This window comes from Ammospiza nelsoni, chromosome 1 (assembly GCF_027579445.1).
Source record: "Ammospiza nelsoni isolate bAmmNel1 chromosome 1, bAmmNel1.pri, whole genome shotgun sequence".
NCBI classification, from domain to species: domain Eukaryota; kingdom Metazoa; phylum Chordata; class Aves; order Passeriformes; family Passerellidae; genus Ammospiza; species Ammospiza nelsoni.
The window spans coordinates 59,325,161-59,350,113 of NC_080633.1; the positions used below are offsets into that span (position 1 = coordinate 59,325,161).

Sequence of the window (24,953 nt, forward strand, 5' to 3'; positions counted from 1 at the left end):
AGAACAACCTGAATGCTAAAGAACTTGACAGTACTGCCTTCTCCTCCACACTCATATTATCAGAAGCAGCATACTCATGTTGTGAGTAAAAATCATTTATCTGGGAACCTAATGCTTTAGACTACTGAAAAAAATTCTGAGAAAGCACATTTATATACATTTGTTACTAATTGTAAACCTTGCCCACATCACTTGGTTTATTTCTACAGCTTCATCTCTCTAATTTTCTTATGTAATTATTTGATTTATTTTGACTCATTTTGACCTAATAAATAACTCATTACCACTATCATCTCCACTGTCAGAAATGATAAAACAAAAGCAGAGGTCATTGTACTTGGTACTTAAATCACTTCAATATTGCATTTACTTTTACATAATGTTACTATTTTCTTGTAGTTCTTTCATGTGTTTAGCTTGATTTGTCACTGTTTTGGGTTTTCACTGTCACATGAAAGGAATGAGCAATTTAAGGGCAGACTAACAAAGGGACAATAAATCCCTGAGAAAATGTTACTGGGGAGAGGAAGTTCATCTAACACAGTTGCCAAGAATGAGGCAAATGAACATCTGCATTGGATTATACTGCTTCAGGAAAGCTAAAATGAGTCTGTGCTAAAAGAACCTTCTGTTAATCTTACTTGTTTTTTCCATTTCTCCATTGTTTATGCTTTCTTGGAGCCAGGGAAACACAAGTTTCTTCATCAGTGCAAACAAGTGCTTGTAAAATAACTTTTTAATATATGGCAACATCATGACTGGTTACAAAAATGAAACAATGCAAAACTTCAGGTGTTTTTTGACAAGTCACCTCTGTAAACACAAACTTTGCTTGAAAGATCCCTTGGCTCTGCAGGAGCAGCTGTCCTAGCCAGGAATCAACTGACTCAGTGCCCTCTCTCTTGCTGTTTATAGCACTTCTAAAGGAAAGAAAGAAAATTCCTCAGCAACAGAGCAGAAGCTCTGTGACCAAAACAAAGCCTTGATCAGTGTAAGGACTTCATAAACCTGCATAGACTCTCTGTCACTTTCATACTGGTCACACCATACCAAATGCGCTCAGTTTGAAATTTAAAAATTAGTTTTTCCTGCTCTTTGAATGTTCACCTGTATGCCAAAAAATCCAACCAAGATTTTTTCTTTACTGGTTTATTACCAGCTATCAAAATGGTCTCAAAATAAATTCTATACTACTTTTGGAAGTTCCCACTTCTAGTCTGGGCATCTCCCACACTGCTATTGTTACCTTTGCAGGTGTAGCAAGTTGATACATACTGCTCCATTTTCTTGGGCAATACTCAAGAAAACAAAGAAGCTGGGCATGGAGGACAGAAGTATGAAAGTCTGAAAAACTAGCAGTTTGTGGTTGTTAAGTAAGTCTTCTGCTTTTTTCTTTGTCTTGTTTTGTTCTCTCCCAAGAAGCAGAATTATAAATAACTACCATGCTTCATTTTTGGAAAATCCAGAATCTAAGAGCCACTCCTCCCTGTTTCACTTACAGCTATTATTCAGAAAATTATCTTCAGCTCTTTTTTTTCAAAATAAATTTTCCTTGTTTTGTTTGATTGATTGTTACTTATATCACTTAAAAATAAATTGTTGTTTATTTTTTAAAACTTTGAGATTACATTCAGTCTTGGAAGTGAAAAATATCTTCTCTCTCTATTGCTGCACAGTGCAATATCTCATGCATGATCCTGACTGACATAAAAGTAATGTGAGCAAAAATATACTTTTACCTCTTTGACTTCCTCTTTGCAAAGCATACAATCAGGGGACTTTTCCTTTCCTTTTGTTGGTGTTTTTGGGTAACCAGCACACCAAAGAAGTGGGTTTTACATAGTCATTAAGGAAGATTGTGGGGCTTTGTGGCTGCTCCAGCTGGGCAAGGCAGTTAGAAGAAAACCCTGAAACCCAAGTAGAAGCTCTATTACATATCCTTCAGGGATGGTAAAAACAGAAGTGTTGTCAGAGATCTTGACTAGGCAACAATATGAACAGGTTAGCTCATCCTTATAGGGGTATGTTGGATGGGAATAATGTTTGATGCCTTGAGGAGTGACTGACACTGCTAATACATTAACATCCAATTTCTACCAGAGTAGGAGGTATCACAGTGTGGCAGAAGGACCACATTGCCAAGTGTATCTCAGGTGTATCTCGGGCCTTCTTTCAGGTGTTCTGCTCATTTAGTCCTATCATATAAACACAAGCAGAAACTTGAAGCATGTTAATTTAAAACTGATAAAAAGGAAACACTGAAAGGGAATGACACCATTTGGGAGCTGACTAGACTTCTAGAAGGGCTTGAGAGATGTGCTATGTGTGTGCTGTGGAGAAGTGCATGTCGGTGCACTTGGCATTCAGAGTACTGGCTCATGTCCTTAAATGATTTGTATTTGTTCAGCTTTGTTTAATTAAATACAACTATTTCCTACCCAGATTGTCCTCCCTAGGTTCTGTTATTCAGAAAGCTAAAATAATTCTACAAGGTCTGATATAAAAAGTTGTTGAAAGGAATGAAGTGGGATAGAAACTGGGCTTACAGCTTGTAAGAATATGGAGAGACAGGCAGGGACTGGGACCTGAAAGAAAAATATGCTTATAATTAGGTGTTACAGTGATGGAGTGGGAAAGGTGGGTGAGACTCAGGGCTGTGGGAAATTAATACATGCTTGTCTGCACTGTTCACCTGTTTTCTGGAGCAATGAAGTGCAAACACAGGTGATTCAGAATAGACTTACTGTTCACATAGTTGGTGTTCAGGTATTACAAGACTCTCTGTTAGCTAGGGGTAAAATACAGGGTGAGTTAGCACATCCTGATTTGTGTGTTAAGCAAGGAAGAAAATAATGATAAAGTATTTTGTAGATAAAAGCCATCATAAGTAGAACCAAAAAGCCAGAGAATATTGGCACAGCATTAATTAATTTACTATTGCTAAGCAAATTTTTAGAGTTTATTATTTAGGAAGCGAACAATGTATCTGGCAAAAAGAATTTGTATTATCAAAATGCAAGCTAAGCTTTTACAGTTGTTTGTTTTTAACCCATGAACAAAGTGAAGCTCATGGCATCTCAGCCGCTAAGGGAGAAAAAAGAATATGAACTTCTAAGCTGATTCACTAACAACAACCACAGCAATTAGCAGGAGTCTTGATGCACAGGCAAAACAAATTAGATCTCCTTGGCTAATGTCAGCCAAAATTAATGGAGTAGAGCTTGTCAAAGATAGAGCATTCCTATCCTCATAGCTCTTCTCATGGCTTTTGGGGGAATGAGAGCCTCCATCCCACTAGGCTAGTGCTCCTACTGCTATGAATCCAGCAGAACTGCACTCGGTGTCTCTTCTGAACATAGGCATGCCCATCAGGGCACCAACACTGCTCAGAGAGCTGCTGCAGCACAGCAGACCAGGCAGAAGGTGTGCTGGGAAGTGGCATGTGCAGGATGTGAGTTGATATCAGTTAGAGGATATATGATGCAAATCTCCAGGAAATCAGGAAACATGCTCTGCATCTGTGTGAAGACAGTAAGGTAAATAAATGTATTCTTATTTATTCAAATATGTATTACAGACTACATCATTTACCTGGCTAAAGCACGGAACTGCTTTGTCACTGGTAATTTCTTCTTCTTAATCTGTGATTAAACCTTTAGACAATGAAATTTCATTTCAAGAGGTAGTAAGTGAAAATAACTTTTTCATTTTAAGTTTGGTGGTGATAGCTTTGAGTCTGTTTTGACAAAGACCTTTAGGAGTCTTTATCCTATGAAGTCTCTTCATTACATGAAGTACTGCACATGAATGCAGCCAGGCTTCTCTGCTCCCTGGTCCCTTCCCACAACCCTTCCCAATCCTGTTGTTATCAGTGCATTGCTGACACACCTCCAATCAAAAATCTTGTCTGTGTGAATATTTCTGTCAGTGTTGAACAATCCTTGCTGCTGTGTCAGAAGTCATCTGTTTGTTTAACTGCTAGAAGAGGGTCTCTTTTTACTTTTGAGTAGTTTTGTGTAAAGCATCATTGGGTGTGTTTGTGTGTCAAACAAATCTTCCTAAAACAGAAACAATGAAAAAAAGTCAGACTTACAACATGGTGTTACTCAAAACTTGTTTTGACCACATCATATTTTTAAAGATATAGCAATAACTGCATTTTAAATTTTGGCTAAAGGGTCAAGTACATGTGTGGGTAATGTGTTTATTTCTGTCTCAAAATGTGGGTGGTAGCTATCCTGTAAAAGTCACACACGGCATTAACACACTTTGTGTCATGCTGGCATTGTGTGTTTCCTTTTTGCAGTATTTAAATGCCCAGCTTTTCTCTCCCCTGCTCCCTTAATGAGCAATCTCACTACCTGTGGGCAAATTTCAGTTTTATCCTCTACTGCCTTCTCTTGAACAGGCATTCCAGAGGTCTCACACAGAAAGTGATCAGGAGAAGAAAAATCACAACTGGTAACGGCAGGATTGGCAATGTTGGAAGGCAGAATTTACTGTATTTTGAGAAGAGAGGGAGAACAGTTCACAAAATTGAGTGAAAATAATCTGCCACTTGGAATGCATTTTCCAAAAATACATGGATGAAGCAGATACAGACATGCTTGGATAAAAGAATGAATTTATCTGTAAAATTTGATGCCAGACTAAAGTGGTCATATACTGTCCTTAAAGTTCTTTGACAGATTAATATCTCAAATAACACTATTCTTGCAGAAAAACAATTCCATTCTCTAAATTGAAAAGTGAAATTTAAGAAACAAAAATGTAATTTTTATTTAAATTGTACTTTGCTTTGAACATTTTTAATGGCCCTTTAGTCTTAAGAATGGATAGTAAGGATTTTCTAAACATTTAAAAAAATAATTTACCAACAGAAGCATTTAAAGATTATTTGAAAATGTTTTGATATTCTCTACTTTTGAGTATAATCAGTTCTCCTAATCCTTATGAATGTCTTCCAATTTTAAGATAGTTGGGTACCTTAATTTTCTCTTAGTAATATAATGGCAGCTGAGCTATTGGATAAAGGAGATTTGAAGAGAGAAGACTAATATCTTTCAAAGATCTTTGACACGGCCATGCTGTGTTGGCAAATAAAGCTACCTCCCTGTGACATGGGGCTTTGACACTTTGAAAGTGAAATTTTGGGTTCATCAGGAATATTTTTTGTAGACACAAATATGAATAGATCATCCTGCCAGCAAATGTAGCCATCATACTGAGAGCACCATACACAGTGGCCCTGACTGGCTTTTTTCCACTGACAGCTGGTGAGAGCTGCACTGGTTAAACTTAATGAAATCGGAAACTTCTGTTCTGACACTTCTATTATTTGAAAATTTTATCTCAATATGTGTTGGGATTTTTTCTGAATAGAACTTAGTTTTAATTTATACCTTAGTTACACTTAATGTCTTAATTTTATCCTTTATGTCCTGGATTTTGCTTACAATTTCTAAAAATTCCTAAATTCAAAGCAAATATATATTAGGTTAGAAGAAGAAGAAACAATCAGCACAAATATAGTATTCTGTCCAGTAAACGTCTCCAGATGCTGAGAACTTGCTCTAAGACCTTGTCCCCATGGCCAACACCAGAGTGAAACCACCAAGGCTAGCACCCAGAGGGACAGTGAAAGGATGAGCATAACATCATAAAAGGGTTAGAAGCTAAGAAAATTGTGTGTGTTCAATTTTTAATGGTGTTGCTGCAATTAGTGCATCTTTTCCTGTATATTAGTACTCTAGCTACTTTATTTTTCTTTCTTTTTCTGCAATAATTAGATGAAGACCAACGGTGATCCTTCAATTTGACTGTTAAAGATCCCATTATATTAACAATCCCAAAAGCACAGATGGTTGAGGGGGGAAGGGATCTGGGAAGGAATCAGCTCCTTCAGTCCCTTCACCCTCCTTGTAGCTCTTCATTAGACTTTCTCCATTATGGTCACATCACTTTTGCACTGGGGAGCCCAGAACTGGACATGGCATTCCTTGTGTGACCTCACCAGAGCTGGGCGGAGGGGCCACTTCCGTCAACCTGCTGGCAGCAGCAATGGCCTGTAGGCCATCCCACAATGTCTCCATGATTGCAACAAGATTGTAGCCTTGCAGATGCACAGAGACCTCTAATTCATCATGTTTATTCCCTGTGTTATGTACGTGCACTTCAGAGGGCATCCTAGAACCCAAAGGCCTGGGTTTTTCCAATGATGTTGCTTTGGTCACAAGCAAAATCTGGAGGTGTCCCTATTTAAGTCTTGTTTTCTGCTTTTGTGACAACACCACCCCATGCCTTTTGCTAATCTGCCCTACTCACCTGGGTCTCACGACTGCTAGTAGCTGTCCCTCCATTGTCATTCCTAGTTCGAATCCTTGAGAGTGCACTCAATCCCACTGTCCGTGTCACTGATCCAAATGTTGCACAGCTCCAGTCCCAGTACTGACCCCTGAGGGATGCTACTTGTCACTGGTCTCCACCTGGGCATTGAACCACTGACCATCTATTTGGGTGTGACCATCCAGCCAATTCCCCATCTGTCCCCATCTGCTGATTCATCAAGTCCATGTCTCTCCAGTTTAGAGATACGGACATCATGCAGAACAGGGTCAGATGCTTTGCCCAAGTACAAGTAGATGACATCAGAGTTGCTCTTGACTTATCCTGTCCATATTATTGTGATGATTTGCAAAGCAGAATTTTGAGAAAATAATCTAATGTAATTAAAGATTTGACATTTGCATCACCTTGTGGTTGGCCTAAAAATGTAGGATTTTACTTTTATGAAAACCCTATTTCATATAAGCCAGTGGGAAAAGAGGTTTGTCCCAGTATAGAAGAACAGGATTTGTACAGGTTTATCTCAAAACAATCTCAAAAGTCATCACTAAGGTCACTCATAGGGTCAAGCTCTATAAGTATTTTTACAAGGCAAATATTTGAGTCAAGTTAGCTTGCACAGAAGGGGAGAGGGATTCTGGTGAAGGTTTTGCTTTCTGCCCCCTATGACAGGCCATGTGAGCATGTGTGTGGAGGAGAAAATGTTGCTTCAGCTCAGCTGCACATGGACACAGCAAAAGTGCTGCATATAATTCTTTCTGGGTTTATTCATATAAAAGGAATGTGTGACATTTAGACTGAATGGAGTCTTTCAGTGCAATGCATGTACTTAATATGGTTAAGACTCATTTTTTTAAAGTATGCTTTAAAACTATGTACCCTTCTGTTCATGATAAATTAATTTAGTATACTAATAGGATCAGTGTTGCCATGTACATGAGTTTAAATTACAAGCAGAACATCTATTTATGCTTGGTTTTAGAGTTGTGCCACATACTCTGTTGAATAATTTCAATTGCTTAAACAGTTTATAAACACTGACTTAGTGTCTCATGTTAATACTAGAAACTTCACCAGAAACAGTTCTGCCATTTCTGGAAATTACAAATTTTATGAGTCTGTCAAATAATTGGTTAATAGTTCAATGGTTTTTCATTTTAGAACACAAACTCAAAAATGGATAGGAGCATACTGACACTTGCAAGTGCCACCAGAAGTACTGAAATATCATTTTTCACAGCATAAACTGCTTGAAACATTAGAGTATTACACAAGTCATGTTTTGTCTGTAGGTTTCATGGATGCTTACTTATAACAGAAGTATCACAGAGTTTTCCTTCTTCTTGTCATGCTGCCTGGCAAAAAACTGAGTCAGAGTTTGTTGAGGAGAAATATATATGCCTAAATATTTCTTTTTGGTGTATTTGCTACCTAGTGTCTGGTAACATACCAACTCTTCCCTTTCCTTCTGCTGCCCAACTGGTTTACAGTCATCTTAGCTTTGTCCTTACCTCTCCTCAACTTGTTATCCCAGGCTTTTCACTCCATCTTACTCTCCTTTTTTTTCTGCATTATACACCCACTTTCCCACTCACCTGTGTGCCCAACAGATCTTGTCTCTTCCTTTTCAAAACTCATCTTCCAACATAAGTATTGATGGGAGATTCCTTCCTTTCTAGGATTTCCATTGCAAGCTTCAGGTCCCTGATTCTTCTTTGCCTTCTTTGCCAATCAGCCCCAACTATGCGAAAGATTTAACATTTTTTTCCAATGCTTTTTATATTACTGTGAGGGAGGGATAGAGTAGACAGAAAATCAAATTAATTGAAATTAAATACTAAAGAGCCAGTAAATGCCATCATTCTTGGGCTATGTGGCCTTAATTTGTACCCATCTGTAGGGTTTACTACAACCCTGTCTCCAGGTACATAAATGTACATTCTTATTCTTTCATAAGTATGTACTAAAATATGCATTTATAGATTTATTTTTCCTAAGGTGCTTTGTTTAAAGGAGAAAAATGCAGAAAAACAGATACCGAATCATCTGTTAAGCTTCTGAAAGTGTACTGCCAAACCACTGTGAAATTAGCTGTTTAGCAGCTGATCATATTCAAAGCCAAAATGTCATTCAGAGTTTCTGGATGTAATCCTAAATGAGTACTCAGAATGGCTGGCTTTTCAGGAAGCCAAGGCACAAGAAATGAGTCTGTGAGTGAACAACTTGTTAAAAGAGAGACAAAATTTCAGGAATATAGAGACAGCCCATGTAGCAGAGATTTGTCACCACTGAAATTGTTCATATACTGTACTGCCTGCCTTAACATAGGACCACAGAGTGGTTTGGGTTGGAAGGGACCTTAAAGACCATCTCGTTCCAAACCCCTGCCATGGGCAGGGACAACTCTTAGAGCTTCATCCAACCTGGCCTTGAACCCTTCCAGGGATGGGGCATCCACAGCTTCTCTGGGCAACCTGTTGCAGTGCCTCACTGCCCTGACAGTAAAGACTTTCTTTCTAATATCTAAATGTTCTCTCTGTCAGTGGGAAGTCATTCCTCCTTGTCGTGTCATTAAATGTACTTGTAGCCTCTCTCCATCTTTCTTGTGGGATTAAGTGAGGGCAGGCAGTTACATGAGTGCTGTGCAGTGAACTTTACTGATGAGAGTTTTTTAAAAAAAGGATGGGATAGATTGTAAAGAATTCCAAAAGGATCTTCTAAGAGGGAATAACTGTAGAATTAAATGATAAATTACATTAATTTACACCATTTGTCATAAATTTATTCAGAAGGAGGAAAATCCCAATTGCACATAAAAATACCTTTAAAGTGCAAATTATTGAGCTTATGAGAGTTCCATGAAGATGTCATCTTGGCTGCAGTCAAGAAAGTACATCAGTTGTCTTCCTCACCAGATAAAGGAGAGAGTACATTGCTATGTCACTCAAGAAATCTTGGGATCACCCGCATTGTGTGCAGTTATGATTCTCTTGACTTCACCAGAGATCAAAATTATGTCCTAGAACTCAGAAACTGTGAGAAAGACTAAAAAGATAATCAGAGGTGTGGAATGGTTGCACTACAAGAAACAACGAAGTAAGTTCACCCTTGGTGCAGAAAGAAGACAAAAAGGAAGGGTATATAAAAGAGGCTTCTTAAGTTGCAAAGGGCATGGAGAACAAAGGGTGGTCACTGATTTGGTGAACCCTATTCAGTACAAGAACTCAGAGACATCAAGGAACATAGGCAGGACCTAAGCTGAAAACAAAGGAAGCAGAGACTTCATGAAATACACAACTGAGCCGTGGACCTCCTTTCTAGAGGCTATGGTAAATGCCAACTATTTGTCCATGCTCAGGAGAAGTCTAAGCAAAAGATAAATCTTTTAGTCTTTTTTAGTATGGTTCTTAACTCAGGCCTTGGTCCAGACTGCTTCTCTGACACTAACTTTGCACAAGAACACGCCTATGAGTCTTATATCCTACAATTATAGAGGATAGAAAAGTGCAGCTAAGAAATTTGTGTTGCGGTCAGCAGGAAAGAAAGAAACACCCTCTGATAAGAAATATAACAACAGCCAGCCAGCCTAACTCTGAACGGCTAAGAACTGCAATAGCAGAATTGTGGCCTGCCATTTGGAATCTTAAGGAGTGTAATCAGTTGACAAAGCTAGGGGAAATAAACAAAACTTCTGCCTGGAAAATGGAGATTTTTAGCAAGAAGGAAAACACCAGTTTAGCTGAAGACAGCTGGACACAGTACTGAAGGAAAGCACAGATGTCCTAATTCAAAGGAGTCCTGCTGTGTTTGAAAAAGATGAGACAAACAGCAAGGTTAAAACTGAGTGGATGTGTACAAATGCCACTGCCCTTGTGGGGAGAAAGATATATATGGGTAGATGGATACAGCAGAAATAGAAAGCCTGTACTTCAGTAATTCTTGGGCCTTCAAATAAGCACTAGATATGCAGGAAATCCTAGTGACCTACAGCAGTGGGGGTAATAAACTCTTTGTACTTAGGGATTCCTCCACAGCCATCCATTCAAAACTAATGGACTGCAGAGGTCAAGAACATACTCTGTCTTGTTTTCCTTTATCCAGTATTGGATAATGATGTTGAGCATTGGCCAGATATCCATGTTAAAATGTCCAGCAGAAACTAAAGGCACTATCAGCAGCATTTCAGGTAGATGGTTTGCATGAATAGCCTATTACTTCCTTCATTTCTATGGGTTTTCTAAAATTGGAGGAAAAATCCATCCAATAAGGCTTTGCTGTGTATACTGTAAAAATTGATTACAAGTTTTATAAATCTGGAGACTGCTTCTATGTTTGTCTCTTAAATATGTTAGTCTACTGTAAGATACCAAGACAGACATATGTTTGCCATATATACTGGATTAAAACCTCTATAGCAACAGGAAGGATTACACAGGTAAGCCCCATTTTGTGTGGGTAGAGAGACAGAAAGTTCCTTTTTTCCTATCAAAGGAAGGTACTGAGTTAAAAAATAGTTCAACAGGACTAACGATAGCTCTTGGTAGCTACTGCTAAATATTAAACTGGAAAAAAAAGGAAAAAAATGGAAAAGTAAGCCAGGCTTACATACATACATACTTACTTGCATATATAAAGAGATTTTCCATGAATGCTTAAAACCTCAGTATTTTCTCTTAGGATAACATATATATAGTGTGCAAGATAAAGGCATAAATTATGATTTGACCAAATGTTACAAACACTGTTTCTGTAAGCAGTCTGGCTGGTGGTAACAAGGGAAAAATTTCATGGAGAAAGAAAGCAAAATGATGACAGCCTCAAGAAGAAAAGGTGAACGATGAAACATTTTTTCAGCCCTGATACAGTACTATGGGCCTGAAAACAGGGGTTTTTTGGTCGTCCAAAGAAGATAAAACTGTGTGTGTTTATATTAAGACACTTGATTAAAGATAATTTGATCTCTTCATTCCTTGTTATTATGGAAAAGGTAGATAGCAAATAATACTGGTCTGCAGCTTAGTTTAAATTATACCTGGAGAGACCTGACCTGTTGTGGTTTCTGATCAAAAAGAGGAGTCTGGAGTAGAATAGATATTCTAGATTTTTAAGCTCTAACCTCTGTATTTCCTATTTAACAAAATGTAAATAAACAAACTAGCAATCAAAAAACTCCAACAACAGCAACAACAAAAGCCACTACAATAACCCAGTAACAAACCTCCCCCAAAACTGCCAACTAAATACCACCACCTCCTAACTCAAACATTTTATTCAGAGTAAAATGAAATTTTTCTTGATTTTGTTTATCAATTGGGATTGTTCTTTCATTACTGCAAAAAACTTTGCTCCTCTCTGTCTTCCACTTCCCATCCTAGGTAAATCCATTTTTAGTTTTGATTCTCCTAAGGTGATCTTCAGCACTTTTCAGCCTAGATCTACCAAAAGCCCAACTGGTCTCTTTCCATATACAGAACTTTCCAAGCTCTCTCCTGCCCCAGTCAAAAAGTGACAATTGCAGCCTTTGTTAAACATCTGATGACTTAAAAATTGTCAGATTATTTTCAAGCATATCCTTGCAGAATTTCTTCCTTGGGCAAGTGCTAGCTTTGTAGAACTACAAGTGGAAAAAAATGCTTTTCATTGAATTAGGAGGGAGGAGTGAAGTAACAGTTTTAATGGAAACTATTAAAAATGCTCAGCTACAGGATCTCTATAAGAGACACGTATATGCAGCTGCTAAGGTAGGGACACACTCTCAAACTACATGCAGGGTGTAAATCTCTGTAAATATGAGGATTAAACTTACAGAGCTTGTCAGGGTGTACTTCAAAATGTCTCTGGAGGTGACAAAATCTGTAAGACAGTGCAGGTGTGAATCCCAGGTGCTGCTTGCCATTTAACTGCTGCTCTGTCCTGCTCATACCTTCAAACTTTCTTCTGATAAATTTGGCTAAAATGGCAGGAGAAATGTCCATTCCATGTAGGAATTTGTATCACTGCCTGTGTAACGCTGGATGGAAGGATGTTGGAGGTCGTATTTTATTCAGTAAGTGGAGGTTGTGAGCAGGCGGGAGGGGAAGCTGGAGACGCTGTGCTGCTGCCTGTCAGGGTACACAGCAGTTAAAGACAGGGCTGGGTAATGACAGGGCTGGAATGGTGTACAGCAGTAAGGGGTGTCCATCCATAAATACAGTAGGAAGTTTTCGGCAGTGGTCTGACAGGAAAGTCTATACGGAGTCAGATTTCAGAGCTGGAGCAGTGAATTGCAGTGAGTCACACAGAGAGCCTGAGTGCTGCCTTTGTTCCACTTGTGTCTGAACGTTGGAGGCGAAACAGCAGGCTCCAGTTTTTATTAACTTCTTATTTTCATAAGCATAAAACTCATGTGCACTGCACTTTTTTCTCACTTAAGTTCTTTCCACTGACTTTCAGAAAATGCTCTCATGGTAAGAACTCTTGCTTCTAAATTTTACTTTTTCTTTTTTTCCCCCCATGTGTTTCTGTGTTATACTCTTTGGTCTCATTCTTCCCCCACCCCCCTTTTTTTGGCACACCTGCTCCAGGCATGCCTGGTGGACCTTGGACTTGTCGCTACTGCTCTTTGGCTTGTCAATCCATGCCGGTGCAGCAGCTCAGATCATAGAAGGTAAGGCTTCTCCAAATCATGCTTATTATTTGAGAGTAAGTGTGGATTTTAAGATTTGCCTTCCTAATATGGAAAGAGACTCTACCATTTCAGATCTTCATTTTATCTGCTGCTTACTGCTTTATCATTTCATATAGGAAAGCTGCTGTGAGTTAGGAGCCTAAATTCCCATTCATTCTGGATGAGGGTAAATAAATACATTGGTTCTCCAGCTCTAAGGCAGCCTATCATGACAGCTTTCACAACATATCTTCAGAGTGTAATCATTAACAGAAAGTACTGTAAGGAATTCAGAATACTGCATGTTTTTACAATTAGGATAGACAGATGTGTCACTGTGGGCACATCAGGAATGTGCCAGGCCTGGTGTGAGTGCAGACATAGATGTGATGCTCCTTCCAGTGCATAGAAATTTCTCCTGGTAAAAGTCTGAACAAATTGAGATTTTCTAATCTCTTCAGTTAAATGTTTCATTTTACCAGTCCAGTCTTCATGGACTTTCAGTGAAAAGTCTTTTTGTAATTTCAGATCATACGTTCTTGTAACACAGCCAAATTGCTCAGCATCTCTGGAAGGCACAGCCTTACATTTAACTAGTGAGAGAGAACACTGGTTTAAAAGTTTACATGTAATTTTGAGAAAAAACTTTCACATATTACTTTGCCATTAGGAATGGTGATATTTACACCAAAAAGCTTTTTGAACTCTCTTGCAAAACTAGTTGGCATTTGTTATGTAAATGACCTCTAGATAACTGTGTGATAGGAGCATTAGAAAGTATTGATGGGAAGTAGATACCACACATGAAGACTTTAATGTTACTCAATGGTTTTTCCCTTTCAATTGACACTGTCATAGATCACTGACACTTTGGCATCTAAAAGCCAAAGCCCCAGGTAATTATTTCAGTAGGAGAAAAAAGTCACAGATTAGTTATCACTAAAAAATGCTATAGATACAGATGAGAAATATGTAATGATGTACATGTAATTAATTAAGGAAACAAACAGAAAACAGCTCTTAGAATTAAGAACTGTATATTTAAATGGTGACTGATATATTGTTTATCCACTGAAGGCAGATCTGTTGCATCAGGTAAAAATGTTTTTCTTGAGCTAATGAATTACAGTGCATGAGAGAGGTCTGGACAGGAGAGAACAAAATTTTGGCACACATAAGTAAATAATCAGAGGATCATTAGAGCAGCAAGTAAAGGGACAAAACCTGCAAATATTTATTTGACGCACAACTTCTTTTTGGTGGATCTATGCTTTCCATTACCTGAAGATCTGGTTTTTTTTTTTTTTTTTTAATCTCCTACCTGTGAAAGTCAGATCAGATGTCAGAAGTAGGAAAGATAATCACTATTGTTTCTGGACAGTTTCTTCCAGTGCAGAATTTTACTGCTGCTGGAAGGACTCCTAACCTTACCATGAATGAAGATCAAGTGAGGTTATGGAAGTGTCCTAAGATCACTGGAGACTTAGACACTGCTCTGGGAATATGTTTCATCATGATTGTCTTGGCCTTATATTCCCTACTCATTTGTCTGTTAATACAGAAGATTCTGTTCCCAAATGTTTACTAAATATTTTCACATCTGATTTTTAAGTGCTTGATATAATGGAGGTCTCATGCTTTTCATTACACAGCACCTTTTCCTAATTCTTGATTTAAATTATTTCATCTTCTGAAATCAGGTGTTGAATGCTAGAGAAAGGAATAATATTCCTTTCCTTCTGGTGCTGCAAATACATAACTAATAGAAACCCTACCTGTAACTGAAGAGAAGAATTTCATACTTTAAATCTTTCAGTCTAGCTTCTGGAGAAATAACCTCATTTTCCTTTCTCACAGTTCCGTTCAGCAGTAAAGTGCACAGAAATAAACTGTGTATTCAAGATGAAAATGCTTGGAGACACAGAGTGATGAATTGGCTCTGTGGTATTCAGCCTTTTGCTGCTAAAAGTATGCTTTATCCAGTGATCTTTTGATCACTGTCTCCTTCTAGGTTACTGCTTTCCAGGATTCTCCAGCCCTGTGAATAATGCTGTACTGCTTTTCTGAGCCTCACTCTACTCCATCTACCCATAGCACAGACGGGTATCTCTAAATTCATTTGAATGAAAGAGAAACTGTGAATGAGTAAGTGCAGTTTAGAGCAACAGCACAGGTGCCTTCTGTTGTACCATTGTGCTGGCTACATGCAAAAAGGAAAAAATACCTTCAGATGTTCTTCAGTTGGTTAAATAATAGCAAGACAATTATTCAGGGATTGAACTATTCACTGAGGGATGGGGAAGGGGTAGCTTATTTTTTACAAACCTGAAAACAATGCAGTGACCCTCAGATTTTAGAAATATTTGCCATCTTTGCCTTCACCATCTTTGTCCTCTTGTCTTCCCCAGGGGACCACTGCATTGTGGACTAGGGTTGAGGGTGCTGAATAAAGCAAAAACCTCAGCAGATGTCCAGCAGAGGGCTTGAGCTCTTTTATGACTTTGTGAGTGATACTAGAAAGACTAGAAAATTTTAATTTTTAAAAAAGATTTCCTATCAGGAACAATGTTTTGACCAAGTCTTGTTTCTCTTGAGGAAATTGTGTATTATGATTATTTCCTACATAGAAAAAGGTGTGGGGGCGAGAATGATGGGAAGTTGTCATTCAGATGACAGTCTCTGAAATTGTTTGAGAACTTCTGGGCTCTATTTTAACTTTTTAGTAAACTTATGAGATGTTGGGTCTTTTAGTAGAAGTGTTGCTTTCATTTCCAAGTCCTGGAATTTCTGGCTACTGCTTTCATGGTAAAATAAAATAGCAAATAAAAAAAAAGAAAGTATCTAAAAACTTATATTTGAAGAAATGAACTACTAGTTGTAAACCAAATATTTAAAATTTTGAAATATTTAGTTCAAAACTTTAAAATTCAGTTGCACGGTCTGCAAATTGATGGGATTTGATTATTATTTCAACAGAACTTCAAAGAAATAATGTCACCTTGCTTCAGGGTAAAACTGAAGAGGAGTTCTGACATCGCAGCAGTTTCTCTGAATTAGAATGATGAATTTTACTATCTCTGCTGAAAGTTTTCAGTCCATTTCATTGCAGCTAGCATTGCACATGTGCAAATAGGTAAAGAATAAAATGCTTTCTTCCTCTTCACCCATATGTTGTGTTATTTGAACCATGGGGACCTTTTGCAGTTTTTCTCTTGTGTTCACAAAAATTTTGCAAATACAGTGCCCTATTCTTCTTGGGTCTGTGCAGGAGGACTGGAGATATGTTCGTATCTTAATTACTTCATCACTTCTCTTTTGTTCAATTGACAATTAAGCATGTATCTATCTGTTCATAAAAGTGTGGTCTGTCTTATTCATCTGGCACTGCCTTGCAGTGCATCTGCTTGGCCCTTAATGATGCCTGATAATGTATCTTGATTTACACTAATTACCCTGGTTGCTTTTAACATGTTTTGCTTCTTCAACAACAAAATAAGTTAGTGAACTGAAGGTACTCAGAGCAAAGCCTTAAACTTGCTAGCACCCAAACTGTGGACAGACATAAAGTTAGAAAATCTCAATGCTAGCCTTGCTGAAGTTTGAGTGATAGACTTGCTCTAGCTTCTTGCGGAAGTGACGTTTATTTTTCTAGGCTATCTAGATATTTATCAGTGTTTTTCAGTTCTTTACAGTCAAATCAGTGCCTGCATTTTAAAAAAATGTTTTTAAAATGTTTAAATGTGTGTGGCTCTGCAGCTTATGTTATGTTTATGAGCTCTAAAAGAAGCTTTACAAATTTCTCATTGACATCTGTGTTTTATTATTAGCCAAGCTGAACAGCTCTTTCTTGGCCTAAGTAACATGCTTAGCTCTAGTTTACATAAAGTAAATATTTGTCTCTTTCATTGGCCCTCTGTACACAGAAAGGCTGTCATTAGGCTGTTGACATAAACTTTGCGCTCCTGACCTGCTGAGTTTAATGGAGGAATTGTGAGATATTGACTTTCATTGGCTGATGATCAGCTGGTGTGATTCTTACAAGCAGAGAACCGGAACTTCTGTTCACAGCAAACTGACATTATGAGTGTAAACAAACCTGTCTATGCATCCAAAATCTTGTTTCTACCAAGTAATTACTGTACGTGCTCTGAGTGTCAAATGTGGGCAATCACATGTGTCATGGGGATGGCTCAGTCCATTCTTTCCAAAGACAGGACACAATTACCGTGATAATAAAGCACAGTCCTCCTTAAAGAGAACTCAGATGGCACTGCAATCCTCTTGTACCAGAATGAGCATTTGGACATCATCAAACTGCAATTAAGTCTAAATTGAATGAGCCACTGTGATCCTTCAGGCACGTCTTCAAGCTGTTACCAGCTGTTGTGCATGTTTTCAATGTGGAGCTGAGCCTGATTTCATAGTTGATAAAAAGCCTTTCCATGCAAAACACAGTAATTTACAATAGAAAATCACTTTGTTTCAGATGGGGCCATCTCTTTCAGTAGCTGAAGAGACTAATAACACCAGTAGAACAAACCTGATTTAGAAAATTTGTTCCATTCTGTCACTTTTCTAAATGGATTCTTTTTCTATGCAACGCTCTCTACATGTTATTTCTCTTGGACTATAAACTACATGCTTCCTAAGCAACTCTACCAGGCAACAGAAGACATTTTTTAGCTTTTTTTTTTGAGGCCTCAGAAGAGGAAACCAGCTGGGGTAGATATAGTGTTATAATGACAGTCTTCATTTCCTCTCTGAAGGCGTCCTTGGGCACACTAGAAGTCTGGAGTAAGCAGTTGTTTCCATGATCTTGAATTGAACTCAAAATCACATTTGTGTTTGCATTTGCCACTTGTATTTAGATTTGAAGGATCATTCCAATAAATGAGCATCAGGAGGAAAGATTTGACTGTATTACTTATGTTTGGTATATTCAAAGGGTTCCAAAGAACATATTTCTTACTCCAAAGAACATGTTAATTATGAGATCAAATGCTTGTTTTGGAGGATGTCTGCCCCTTTGGTTGTGATTTCTTCCCCTTGCCTTTGCTGTGTTAGCTATGGATCAGGTTTTTCTTGTAGTGGTGTCTCACATTTAACCAAATTCATGCAGTACCTTTGCCAATTTATGCAAGAGTGCCTTGTCTAGAAAGACAGTAAATTTTACAGTTCAGTGAATTCTGATTGCTTTATTTTGGCTGTCATTAATGGTAACTATTTAAGAGAGTATGTCTATTTATCATCATTAATTTTAAGTCCTCAAACAATCTTTTGCCATTTGGCCAACCCACACGATTACAGCAGGTTCATAAAACAACAAAATCAAACAGCAGTTTAGACTGTGGTTAATTCTCTTCATGAAACCTTCCCATCTCTAGCAGCTCCTGCTCCCAAACCTAAAAATTCATAAATGTTGCAGAGGGTCAAATACAGATAGAATTCTCCCAAAGAATGAGTAAAATTAGCAAACCTCAGTTTTAATGCATTTGCATATGAGCAGCATGAAATGACAGATGTATTATTCAGGATACTGGTCAGAAAACCTTGGAAAAAGCAACTGAAGAATGTATCCTGAAAAAGAATTGGAGTGTTTTAAATAATTTGTAGCTGCCTTACAGCCCAGTATGAGGAGAACTGGAGTCTGTACCAATTTTTCCTGAAGGGTTCTGAGAAGAACCAGGGTTTTCTGCAGCCACTCAAATGTGTTTCATTCCAAACATTCAATTGCTGGAAGCCTAAATCTGGTAATAGTGATTCAGCAATGAGATTTGAATATGAACTGCCCCATCACTCATGGGCTTTCGCTTCACCTTTAGTACAGAAGACAAAATATTAACAAGTAAGTGCTTTAGCCAGTTCATTCTATATTTGAGAACCTCTTGGATCTTATAACATTGGGTCTACCTCCTCTGCTGCTTCTGAATCCACTTCTTGCTGTGAAGAGTTACTGCAGTAACTTAGAACTGCTCAGGTAGCATTAACTTCCAGTCCTATTTGTGACATATCTTCCTCTGAACTGTGAAATGAGAGTTCCAGACATAGTCATGATGCCTGGCTCTGCTTCTTTGGAAAGCTGAATATAGCTTTTGGCTTTCTCTGTACTTTTTTGGTGGTTGGTGACCAAGACGGCATTATAACATCTATCATTACTGATTGCATTTTATAATCACTGCCCTTCTTACAAGTGACAAACATAACCTAACTCAAGGAGAACAGAACCCACCTAGAAATAATTTTAAATTCTGTGCTGCCTGCTAAAGAGTAAGTTGACGACTCTTGAGAGAAAAGAATAGTGCTCCAAGACATGCTTCAAAATTTCCTATAAGCAGGGGATATTTTGAATAGCCTGTAACTGGAGTTTGCTGAAAAACAGTTTCAGAACATAAACCTGTGTGACATCCAAGCTCTGATTCATCTCTGGTGATATTTAATGTAAGTACACTCAAACAGCAAAATGAAACATAGGAAGTTGCAAACAGGATCAGGTAGCATGGGAAAATTATAGAGACACTGTCTGAGAGCATTGGAATGAGCTCAGGAAAGTCAAAACCCAGTTGGGATTAAATTTAGCAAGGGAAGAGAAAAGCAACAAGAAAGGCTTTTACAGGTATACCAGCAGAAAAAAAAAAAAGTTTACAGCACTTCATGAGACACATCCATGAGGGCTTATCAAACTGGCTGATACCACTGAGATAGAACTTTGAAATACAATCTTTGAAAGATTGTGTTGATCAGAAGATCCTGTGAATGGAAAGAAATCCAGTGTCACTCCTGTTTTCAAGAGCAAAGAGCAGGACCTGGGGATCTGCAGGCTGAGCAGCTGACCTTGGTTCCTGGGAAGGTGTGGGAGCACATAATTGTGGAGGACATTTTAGTAAGAACAAGGTGATTAGGAATAGTCAGCACAAAAGTGGGAAGGGGAAAATCTTGCCCAAAAATCTCATAGCCTTAAGGAATTAAATGACCAGCTCAGTGTGTGAGGAAAAGATAGCTGATATTCGTGGTCTTGAGTAAGACTTTCAGCACTGTCTCCTGTAACTTCCATGGAAATAAACTCTTGAAATAAGGACGAGATGAGCAAGCAGCTGACAACAGCCTGACCTACATGTGCTTGAAGGGGTGTAACCAGTGGTATGAAGTGCAGTTACTGGGTGCCAGTGTCCTCTCCATCAGTGTACTACTCTGTGGTGCATTCTGAGCCCAACACTCCTTAACTGAACCCTGAGCATCTCAGGTAGAAGCCGGTCCTGAAATCAAGAGCGATCCCTTCAAAAATGTTATAACTTGAGTACCCTGGCTCTTGGAGCCCGGGCTGGCTCTTGGAACTCTGGCTCAATGCCAGGAGTGGGGAACTGCCTTGGTGTGGGGATTTACCAGGGGCAGAACCTTTAGAAACACTTGCTCTAAGATGCCAGACACAAGCCAAAGGACCAGGCAGAGGAGAAAGGAGAAGGCTCTCCATCTTGAGGTTCCACAAGAAAGCGATTCCATGTAAAGCGATCAGAAACAAAGAGCCTTGGGCACGCCTGTGCAAGGGGCTGAGTTCAGATGCAAGTCAGGGGGTGGATACAAACAGCTAACCAATAGGGAATCCTCAGGGGCAGAATGAGGGGATTATATCGAGTGTCTGGGGCCAGTTGGGGTAGGAGGGTGGAGAGGATGGGTGGGCCAATGGGGCTTCCAGGAGTAGGGGAATTCCAAAGGGATGTTGCAGACAGGGATTGGCCTGAGGTTTAAGTGGCAGGGAAGGTTAGGGAACAAAAGGGGCTGGGTTGCTTTGACAGGCAGGGAAAGAAATGGAACAAGGGGCGCAGAATGGCATGAGGGACAGCTTTGAGGGAGGGTGAAACCACGGGTAAACCAACACAGGGAGAACATGGGGGTACAGCAGAATGAACCACTTAACAAGGAATCAATAAAATAAATTCGAACCGCAATGCTTGAGCTGTGAGCCATCCCATGGGAAACAACAGGCAACTAGAAAGAGTGGATCTGTTTGGGGCTGGAAAAGAACTGTATATCTTTTCTAAATTTATTATTTTCTCCTCTTTGACCTTACCAAAGAAATGGAACCAGATGACAGTATGTATCAAGATCAGATCTTGTATCTATGTATCTTTTTTCCCCCACCATTATGCATATACACTGTATCATTGTATGTTTGATGTCTTAATTTGATACTAACAGCTGTCAAGCACATGCTGCAGGTACAACATTTCTAGAAATATATGAATTTAGAGTTGTTGCTGCTTGTCCCTGTGTTTCTTTCTGTCCCACAGAAGATGTCTGTCTCAGCACTGTTATGTTGCATGAGAAAGTAAATCTTCAGGTGTAAAAAAGTTGTGAATAATTAAAACAAATGTGCTGGTAGCTTGAATAATTATTAGGCATTAATGTGTACATAGTGGTCTACAAAGCAAACTATGGGGAAAATTATGCAAAAGCTAAGGCTTTTCTAGGAATCCTCTCATTTTTGGAATTCTTAACATCAAAATATCCATTGATCAGGAATCCTTCTTGCCAGTGCTTTGGCTACCTCACAGAGGGAGGTGTGAGGGAGCAGTGTCTCCCCACAGTAAGGATTTTTACTTCTGCCATTCTGCTTTGGTTAGCTATGGACCAACTTAATACACTGCGTCACTTGTGTGAATGTGATGCTTTTTTATTCTCAGAGGGCCAAAGTCTTAGCTTTTCTTAGTCTTCAACTTTCCAAAGGCTGTTCCAGTTCCATCTGTTTCAACACTCTGCCAAACCAGCACAGCTCTTGACTTGGTAAGGCAGAACCACTCATCTGTAATGAATGCTCCATAGTAGTGCTGCCACTTTGTGGCGCTTGTGGGTGTGGGTATACATTACTTGAACCCTCTCATGCTTTCCACAGCAAAAAACAAGAAAACATTTCATCCTGTTCAGGCTGGCCATAAATGTGGTTTAACCCACATGGTTTGATTTTTTTTTAGTTTCTGTCTTTAGTTTCTTTCACATGCAATTACAGGAAAGGTATAAAACACATACTAGTTTTGAAAGTTGTCTCAGCTGAACAGATCTGGCTCTTGATCAAAATAACCTATTAGTTATTGTAGTGAAATAGTATTAATGTAAAAATACTTACCTAAAAGAGTTTTACTTTTCAGTGTTCTATAATATCATATTAGTGTATATAGCTCCATTTGTTTTTACTAAACAATACTTGACTGAACTCAAAGTACTGCTTAAGTTGTCCTTATATTATAATCAAGGCTTTGATTCTACATCTATTTTTGTTTGGTTTTTTTGTATGTTGGGTTTTCAGGGGTTTTGGGGGTGTATGCTTTTTTTTTTTCTGATGCACTTAAAGTGAAACTTAAATCTATCACAAGATGCAGATCTGAGAAATTAGTACCACATGGCAATATCCTGGTCCAGAGATATGATGAGTTGGGGAGTGGGGGTGGTGTTTAGTGCAAGTGTAAACATTCATAAAATTTCAAGAATGCTTTCTCAGTGGAAAAATAAACAAACCACTGGTGACCTGAGTATTGCAGCTCCTTTTTTATACTTCTCTTGCAGAATTCCAAAAGACAGGATGGAATTGTGCCAATTCTGTTACTGCTTTGCCCACATGAGCTTTGATTTATTCAAAAAAGTTTTCATTAAAAAAGGAAGTGAGGTTAAAACTGCTGCTCCAACTAGGAGTTAACACAGACTCCCAAGTATTCATAGTATGAGTGTTAAATGAATACTTGCTCACAAGCCCTCTGACACACTGAAGCTACTCATATTTTAAGTGTCCTATTTCAAGACATATTGTTTCCAGACACGTTGCAGAATTTCCATTAAGAGCAGTCAAAAGAAGCTGCTGTCTCATTTAGCTCCTATACAGTCCACCAAACAATAGTAAATACATGAGCTGGTACAAGTGCCTGAAACAACTATAGGGAAAGCAAGACTATCTACATGAATACCTTGTCTTGTCCTCTGTTCTGTGTGTAATTACAGTACCGTAGACGTACACTGAAGTATTTTGGAAATATTAACTATCCCTGTTATCTGTGTGTGATATGTTTATCTGATATGAACAAAAGGTTTTCCTGTGTCTGAATACTTAGCTCTGCTGTGTTTTCTTCATGGATGAATTTCTAAACCTACATCAGTGTAACACAAGCAATGCAGACTGAAATCATGAAAGAAAATTCATGTGGAACAGTCTGTTAGAATGACACCATCATCAAAATGCTTGACAGGTGGTAATTTCCTCACTGAGGAGGAAACACTGTGTGCTTCCAACTTCTTTCAGCCTTTCCATTTTTGATTCACAGTATATAGAAGGAGCAAACTTTGCATTTTGAAATCAGAAGAGGCAGGGAGACACTCAGCACTTGTCTCCTCATCCTCTTGCATCTGCACAAGGATCAGAGAGGAACTTGGTCGTAACACCTTTATCTGTCCTGAAGTAGAAGTGGATCAGTTTAACAGGCTTCAGATGGTTCTCTACCTCTGTAGTGGACATGAAACAAAGAGTTCTCAATGGCCAGTTTACTTAAAATACATCTCATAAGGTGTAGGGAAAGCCTAAAGATTGAGGGTCATATTCACATTATCTGTGGGTGTCCCAAACTGAGCCTGTCTTGCTGCAGTTTAGAAACTTCAGACATTATTCATCTGAAGATGAAGCTTTTTTGTTAAGCATCTAGAATAGTCTGCAGTGTACAGCACTTATCTCTGACAGGCTCTCTCTCTCACTTCATTGGTATATCAGCATTTTGTCAGCTGCTCCTATTCAATATTCTAGTATTGTTGACTTGTAGATCCTAGGTGTCTTTCTTAACAACTTCAGCTACCTTGTACCTCAAAAAGTTTCCACTCTTGGGCAAGGTGATGACATGGTCCTCATCATCTCTGTTTGAATGGTGGTAGAAACAACAGAGGCAGACTCTTTTTAGAGAATAAAACAGAGCAAAAGAATAAGTAGCAGCCAAAAGATGCAACAAAGGAAATTTTGATTGAGCAAGTAGGGAAAAAAAATCTTCACCATCGCAGCAGTTAAGTCCTGGAAGAAGGTGGTGAGAGGGTTTGTGGAATCTCCATTCTTACAAGCGTTCTAAACTTGACTAGATAGAGCTCTTGACAACATTATTCTTCAGGATAGCCCTGCATTAAGCAGCACATTGGATTAGATGACTTTTGCAAGGCTCTTGCAAACTAGTTTTACCTGTGATTTTTAAAAAGGGAACTTAAAATTGGGTTTTGCATAATTAATTTGTTTCTGAGCCTCATTCTCAGTGATGTGATCATAGAAAAGGGCAGTCAAAGATGAAGAAAGCGAATATAGTTAATTCTGAAAGACCTGGATTGTGCTTGGCTGTCTTAATCCCTTGCTGTTTGTGAGCCTTGTTAGAATAATCAGAGTCCTGATACGCTGTTATACCCTACAACCATATGGAATCAAATTACCCTTTTCCACTTTATATGCTTGTCTAAAGATAGGTCAAAGGATATACCCTTTTCGTTATCCATTTTTTGCTTTTTCCTTTTTCCCCTTTCGCCTTTCCTTTTTCCCTTTCTCCATTTTTATTTCTCCATTTGCCCCTTTCTCCTCCTTTTTAATTTCCACTTCTGTTTCTTATTTTATTTTGTTTTGAAATTCTGTAGAATGCCTTTGGGAAAATAATCTTGGAGCAGAACACAGGAATATGTTACTGTAACCTTATGATTTCTCATCTTTCCTCATGGTTCTGCAGATCATGAAGCTCTTTAAACAATGCTCTTTTCCTCCCTTTCCAAGAGAGCAGACATGAAAGATTTTTTAAATTTATGTGCCTTCTTGCTCTCTGACCTTTCAGGGACTCATGGTCAGGCAGGCTACACTGACCACAAACTCTGTGGTCCATCCTTCTCTGCAGCTGTTTGCACTCAGTATCAGAAGGATCCCGTCACAGTGACTTTAGTCACAAACTTCAGCTGTTTGGACAGAGGC

The 24,953-nt window shown here is 38.6% G+C and overlaps 1 protein-coding gene across 2 annotated transcripts in view; it reads left to right on the plus strand.

Moving 5' to 3' along the window:
* The first annotated feature begins 12,587 nt into the window (after window positions 1–12,587).
* Window positions 12,588–24,953, plus strand: part of COL15A1 (collagen type XV alpha 1 chain) — a 119,026-nt gene continuing 106,660 nt past the window's right edge. For both annotated transcript variants that reach the window (XM_059476710.1, XM_059476719.1), the window contains exons 1-2: window positions 12,588–12,791; window positions 12,909–12,991. In XM_059476710.1, the coding sequence (XP_059332693.1) occupies window positions 12,781–12,791; window positions 12,909–12,991 (94 nt within the window). In that variant the 5' untranslated portion in view covers window positions 12,588–12,780. The remainder of the gene's footprint in view (window positions 12,792–12,908; window positions 12,992–24,953) is intronic.